Genomic DNA, 7,257 nt, shown 5'->3' with positions numbered 1-7,257 from the left:
CAAAAAAGATAATAAAGAGATGTGATATAATAATAAAACAGAGATGGCTCTTTCTAGAAAAGAGATTGTTGTCTACAACAGTGACATAAATAATCAAATTCTATATCTCTCACTAATATCATTCATTCTGTTTTACATTTTTTTTTCTATTTCTTTCTTAATTATAAAACATTATGCAAATAATTGTGCAGTCAAATCTTATTATTTAAAAACAGCTTATCAACAAAAACTTACATCTTAAACTACTGCTTTAAAGACTCCTCGTTTAGAAATGACTGTTAAAAAATTATAAAGCAAGTTTTTGAAAGAAAAAAAAGAAGAAGATAAATATGGTTTAATCACATAACCATAAATATAGATAAATAATTTAAAGCATGTATAAATTAAGAAACTTGTTTGTGTGATAAAAATATTCCTTTCATTGAAGTTTAGAATTTACAATTTTTTTTTTCAATTAGCAAATGGCAGTCTGACTAGAAAACAACATCACTTTAATAAGAAATAGAAAACAAGATTTGACATGTTTTGAGTAGAGTTTTGTTGGTAAGCATTTTTTGAGTGGAAAGGAAGAGAGAATTGGGGATAATGTATAGGCTTTTCATTGTTTTGTTGATAAAGTTCGCGTGGACGTATAGGCTTTTCATTGTTTTTCTTTCGAATGAAAAGTAAAATAAAAGAAGAAAAGTAATTCTGTATATCTTACCGTTTTTTAACATATATATTTATTTACTTATATTTTTCAATTCTTTTCATTTAAAAAACCAAGCTAAAGAAAGTTTGTTTTTTTTCTTGTTGATACCAAAATAGAGAAAATATTTTTCACTTTTTTTTTCCTTTTTTTCTTTCCTAAGGTGTGTCTCTGAACCGTCTCTTTAAATAGTATACTTACGTTTTGAGTCATAATAAGTGATAAATAGGTAGAAATAAAACAAAGAAATATCATAAGTTTAGCTATCACTATTCGAATTGTTAAAACTTGTATGAAATAAATAAGAATGAGTGGATGCAATTTTATTTTATTTTTTGTTTATTTTTATTTAGAGGATACGAGATTAGCTAATACTTAAATTATATATATTTCCAACTAGAGTATATTGGTCATAAGTATCCTTAGAAATTACATATGTAAACCATAAATGTAGATTTCAACTATTAAGCAGTAAAAAACATAACAATTATATACACAACTAAATATACAGTCAAAAGAATTGTGTTAGCGACACTTTATTGCATCAAACCATTTTCACAAGAAGCAACCTCTCCACGCAGGGAAACAACCTTGTCATCAGCACAACATAATTTTTCGTTTTTTTCTCCTAGTCATCACTTTCTACATGATTGATGAACAGACATTTCATAAACATTTATAGAAAAATAAAAAAGACATTCTAATAACAGTCAGAAACGAGAACACCCATGCCATCAACAAGGTCACTTGTTGCTGACAACACCCTTAAAGACAAGGCACTTTCTGGATGCTGCTTGGGTTGTTGCTTAGCCTGCTGCTGGGACCAATAAGCGTGGGCAACTAGAACCCTGTCCAAAAGTTCTTGGGGAACGGGCTCACCCCTCCTTTGCTGAGGGGATATTCTTGCCGTGTGTACCAGTGTTTTCCATTTATCCTGCACAATCCCCAAACCCGAATCAGTAATCACATGCCAAACATTTTCTCTGCCATCTGTGCTACATAAGCAAACCAGACTACGCTAATCATATTGCAAAATTACAGTTATATTTACAGAGTAGAGACAGCAGCATAATTAAGTTTTGGTTAAAATAAGATTTTGGTCATTTCATTTTCTACTCATTTAGGTTTTAATTTCTAGGATCACATTTTTAAATTGCTACTATATTTTCATTTATGTGGGTCTTGCTCTCTTGGGAACCAATACCTTAACAAATAGAAGAAAAATGCTAAAAACATTCTCTCTAACACACTCTTCATTATTAGCTAAAATTTATTGAAAATTAAAAAAGTATAAAAAAAAAACACATTAATTTAGAAGTAAAAAAGTGCAAGACACACATAAATTTTGTAATTTTTAATAAATTTTAACCAAGTAAAGGGTATGTTACAAAGAGTGTGTTGATAGCATTTATAAATGAAAAGTATAGAGGACTAATCATTGAAAATAAGTATCAATATCTTAATGAATACAAATTATTAATGACTTTAAATCCAAAAGAGTGGAAACTGTAAGGATCTAGGACTTAAGAGTAGGGACCAAAATTCAAATGAATAAAATTATAGAGGGTGATGCCCAAAAAATGTACTATAGGAACCAAAATCTGAATGGATAATTATAAGGATCAAAATCTTATTTAAAGCCTTCTGTAAGTTTTTATGCATCAAATTCTATTTTCTAAAGACTACCTACATGCTAACCGGAAAGAGTGCTGAGCAAGCAATATCTGGTACCATATTTAAAGAGTCATATAAGTGTAACATGTAACACTACTGTAGCTGCTTAGCACAAGGGTCACAAACGTTTTTACCTTCAAATCCACATACGTCCGATGCTTTGCATTATCAAAAGCACAAAGTTTAACATCACGCCACCTGACCGTATTTTTTAAAAGAAAATACAAACACAATATAGGGAATGTTAGAGGAAATCTCTCCCAGTACTAAAGTGCAGCATCTACTCATACCATACAGAAAACAATTATCTACACCCGGGTACTTGCAAAGAAAAGAGACAGTGCGCACACCACCAACTCAATATCACTGTGTGTCAGGCCAAACCAATGTAAATCTTACCTTCCAGTTCCCATTTTTTCAACTGCTTGAACCAGTGCTTCTACTTCTTCTACAGAAAAAGGCCTGCGTATTCGGCGTTGTATGACCTCAGATCGCTTTGGCTTCTGAAGTACAGGTACCATAGCTAGTTCCTCCTTATCTATTTCAGGAACAGTTACCAGTTCTTTGATATCTGTCGTACCTTCATCCACAGATGCGTTAATAGGAGAAGGTGCTGAATCATGGTCACTTTCCAAAATGCTACCTAAACTGGTAACTTGATGCTCAGGTAATATGTCAGAATTGCCTTGAATCCTCTGATGAATAACAGCTGGGCTCGAAGGATACCTGAATTATCATTTTTAGATACAAAACTGTATAATATTTTTTAAGATAAAAATCTGAATAATAATTTATAGGAAAAATATGCCAATCATACCGGAGAATAATTGAATGAAGTATACAAACACCTCATTTCCAAGGAAAAATACAATTTCAATAGGAATGATTAAGTGAATTCAATCGCAAATAATCAAGAACACTAATTGACAATCATATCTTCCATAACATCCATTACTTCATTTTGAAGTTATGCATTACCTTGTTACTGGCTGTGTTATGTCAGCGCTAGGATGGAGAGAATGTGCAGCACACACAATAGGTAGACTTTGCAAGGAATTAGGCTCCAGGGTGAAACCCAAAGCATCTAGCTGATTATCATGAGAAATTCCGGTTTGAAGTAGGGTTTTACTGTCATCCCAAACTTTCTTTCCCTGGAGAATAACACCAATGTGTAATTCACCCCCAAGTACAGCAGTCACTGCATCCATCACTGTCCTCTGCAGATCAAAATGTTGTAAAAAATGTGGCCCAACAAAACTTATGAAGGCAGAAGCATACAAGTGAAATGGATTAGTAAAATGCAAATGCAACTTATAGATTGTTATACCTTCAAGGACCCAATTGTAGAAGTTTCCGGAACCTCAAAAAAGAGCTCTGGCACTCTAAATGACTTGATCCTAAGCTTCACTGGTTAAAAGAATAATATTTACATGTAAGAACCCCCACTTTGAAGACATCAGTAAAGTCAAAGAATACATAAAGAATCACTCCCTCAATCTTCTCATACCATGAGAACCTCTACATCGTATCGTCTGATGTTGACATTCTTCCAAGGATGATATTCCAGGGTCTGCAGCAAAGATTTGGAATTTATTTAACAAAAGAATCCTGACACCCTTAAATACAGAAGTGAAACAAAAAGCAAACTGAATTGAAGGAAGCCATTTAGAGGAAAGGTGTAAAACCCTTGTGCGTTCCGGGAAGTGAACCACATGCATCTTGATTCATACAATTCTCAGGTGAATAATAAATGCCACGACTCCCGATAAATCCATTAGAACTTGAAATATAGCTACCATTAAAAAGCTTCCTCTTTTTGAAAGGAATATTCATCTGAGAATTTTGGCGCTTATTGCAGTTCTTCTTACTGTGGTAAGTTCGCTTCAAATCTCCATCTAAAATTAACATGTTACCAATTGCGAAAAGATCAGCGAACATGCAAAGACCATGAGGGTTAAAGACAAAGGATTATAAGAGTGCCAATAATTTCATACCATAAGCATGCACTCACCACAGTTAGAAAGTGTATCATCTTTAGATTTTTCAGCAACTTTCCGAAATTTAGAAGCCAGGGTTTTACTTATTCTATTATCACCTATACAAGTCTTCACCCTAAGGGACTTGGTTTTAGTACTACTAGGGTGAGTACACCCAGAAGAGTTTTCATCATCATCTCTACTAACTACTAGTACATTGTCACAAGCTTTAGACAACGAGCTACAGGGAATCCTATCACTATACCCTGAAAATTTGGGATTGCCACCTAAACTGATAAATGCGGGAGGATTTTCATCTAACGGATCCTCAGCACTGCCAATGCCATTTGGCACCTTCTCAGTCTTATGCAGCCCATCCTTTCCTTTACTAGTGTCACCATCTACCTTGAAGTGACTATCCTTTGGATAACCAGAAAAATCTAATTTAACTTTGCTAGTAAAATTTTCCATTTTGATATGGCTTTTGCCATCCACCAATTTGTCTGCAAAGAACCTCTCTAAGCAACTAGAACTTGTTACTATAGAAGTAATCCCTGGATGACCGTCAAGTTCAGCATGTTGGAATTCTTTCAAACAGCAATTTTGATTGTTTGTTTGTGAAGAAAGATGAGAGCAACATTTTTTGTTACAATTTCCTTCATCAGAAAGCTCAGATTTGGATGGTTTATTTGCATCTTGGCATTCTTTGACAAATCCACGTTGATCCTTTTCAGATGATGTATCACTAGACATGGTTGGATTTTCTTTCTCTTGCAATAGTTTATCAGCTATGGTGGCCAATAAGTCAAATGCACGCATTTGATTGTCTTCTGCTCTCCTTTGAAATTTACGCCTCCTCTAGGAAACATTTTTTAAAAAATAATCATATAGACTGTTTTCATGAAATCTCTAAGTAAACAGATAGTAGTGATCATCTCCACAAGAGAAGCAGAACATATTTACCCTAGTTGATCGGGAAGCACGGGGCATGGCCGGAACCTGACAGCCATTAAATCCGTAGTCTAATCTCTTCTGCAAGACCATATCTCAGGAACCATGACAAAATAGATAGATCAAGCACAAAAAACCAGCAATCCAAGACCCATTGTCAAATAAATGTGCACTCTGGTTGCTTGACCTCACAAGTCTCAATTTGTAAGCCTGACCGTACACAACCGTAAGGCTTAGAGTGTACCATTAAAAACTAATACAAGTATTTTTTTTTTTACACCACCGAATCAAAGAATAAAATCAAGCGCATGTTTTCAAATTAAGTTAAGAAGAAATTGATATTTATAAAGAAAACAACTGTTTTTTTGTACTAGCAAAAGCAAAGAACCAGATTCAGCTAAACACCATTACTTGAAAGGCAATCTTCACTGCTAAAATTTACTACAACTGTAGTGTATACTTAAGCGTCTCAATTCAGAGGAAGAAGCCAATCGGGTGACTTCCCTTAGATCCAGGCATGTTGAAGATAAAGGCTATTGAAAAAACAAATATTTCTAACCACTCCTCCAAATGGGAAAATCACGTGCAATGTAATGCACCGAGGATAACACAACCAAAGTAGACTCAGATGAAGACACAGAGGAATATAGGAAACTTAACAATTCGGCTCAGATAAAGATATAGTACACAAAAACAACCCCCATAAAGCACATAAACTAAAATAAGAGAAAATAAGCGAGATTTCAAACAAGTTCATGAGAAGTAAATAAAAATTCAAACGAAGATCATAGAAGAGATCTAAAACAACAGACGAAGACCGATCTCAGATAATTACCAAAAACTAAAGCATCCGCAGGTTCAAAAAATTATCCGACAAAATCCAAATCCCTCCAAAAAATCGAAGACCGAACTAAGGAAACACAAAACCACTCAGAGAATTGTACGAAATTTCCGAAGTGGGAACTTAACCACACAACACAAGCTCCAACAACTTTGTCTTGTCCAAAGGATTACAAGCTCTGCATAAGTTGGTGAAACAAACGAAATTTGCTTACCTCTGTCTTCACAAGTTACAATTTTAACCACAAAAATCGAAACTCTGGCAATTTAGGCAAATGTAAGATCGGCAAATTGTTGGAGAATACTGAAGCAACACATCAAACACACTAGTTTTCCATTATAGACACGATTTCTCTCATTTCCCACGAAAATTTGGTTTGTTTTTTCTCAGGTAAAAAAAAAGATTAAAACAGAAAACAGTTTGTTACTTCGAATTCCCAAAACCCTCTGAGCACTATCCATCCTTTGCTTAAACCCCCAGCATTTTATATGACCACCCTGCCACCGGGCGTGCCGGTGATTTCACTCCACTCCACTGGATATACAGGTTAAAGGCATAAAATGTTGGGTCATTCCCAAATTCGATTATTTATTTATTTTAATCTTATTTACCATTCTTAGGCCATTCATTTGAATTGAATTTGATTTGTAAAGTATAAACAATACATATATGAAGCATTTTTTGTGTCACATCATGACACCATTTAGTGGATATGGTGGGTGGGGAAAGCGTGATGCTTCTAAAATTTCTAGTCATGTTTTATGACAAGGTTTCATTAGTTAAAGATAAATTGTATCATATTCGTAATTCTAAAATTTTATATGAATTTCAAAAAATTTATACAACATCGTGTAAATTTATGGGCAAGAGATGATCTTCTTGTTATTTCTCCTAATATTTATACAACATTAATTTTAATTTAGCTGTGGCATGTGGACATGGGTCAATGTCTGGCCAAACCAAGTGGATAAGGCAAAGACACAGTTTCACTAGTTCCACCCTGAGAAGGGAGAAAGTTTATCGCTACACGTGGCTGTGTGACAGTGGCTCAACCACGTCCTTGTTTCATTTTAGCAAAAAGTGCCTCCTCCACGTCATTACCTTCTTTCTGCATTGACTTGCTTATT

General features: G+C 34.3%; 1 protein-coding gene across 8 annotated transcripts; it reads right to left on the bottom strand.

The window, feature by feature from the left end:
* Nucleotides 1–1,131: 1,131 nt before the first annotated feature.
* On the bottom strand, nucleotides 1,132–6,731 carry LOC113858649 (telomere repeat-binding protein 5-like). 8 transcript variants are annotated; one of them, XM_027491372.1, is made up of 10 exons: nucleotides 5,302–6,731; nucleotides 4,374–5,196; nucleotides 4,159–4,257; nucleotides 4,048–4,080; nucleotides 3,870–3,932; nucleotides 3,690–3,769; nucleotides 3,341–3,579; nucleotides 2,762–3,088; nucleotides 2,497–2,560; nucleotides 1,132–1,622 (listed from the first exon to the last, which is right to left on the bottom strand). In XM_027491372.1, exons 1-10 carry the CDS (start codon nucleotides 5,380–5,382, stop codon nucleotides 1,389–1,391), a joined length of 2,043 nt encoding a protein of 680 aa, XP_027347173.1. In that variant the 5' UTR covers nucleotides 5,383–6,731; the 3' UTR covers nucleotides 1,132–1,388. The 8 variants fall into 8 exon arrangements, 7 of the variants coding, with proteins under 7 accessions (XP_027347173.1, XP_027347170.1, XP_027347169.1 ...); XM_027491369.1 differs by having other exon boundaries at nucleotides 4,048–4,257; nucleotides 5,302–5,499; nucleotides 6,345–6,731; XM_027491370.1 differs by having other exon boundaries at nucleotides 1,171–1,622; nucleotides 2,762–2,942; nucleotides 3,006–3,088; nucleotides 4,048–4,257.
* Nucleotides 6,732–7,257: the final 526 nt, after the last annotated feature.

The sequence above is a fragment of the Abrus precatorius genome, unplaced genomic scaffold (genome assembly GCF_003935025.1).
Source record: "Abrus precatorius isolate BTA unplaced genomic scaffold, Abrus_2018 Scaffold2, whole genome shotgun sequence".
Lineage (NCBI taxonomy): Eukaryota > Viridiplantae > Streptophyta > Magnoliopsida > Fabales > Fabaceae > Abrus > Abrus precatorius.
The sequence above is the reverse complement of the archived record's forward strand: the minus strand, read 5'-3'. Positions and strand labels throughout refer to the sequence as shown.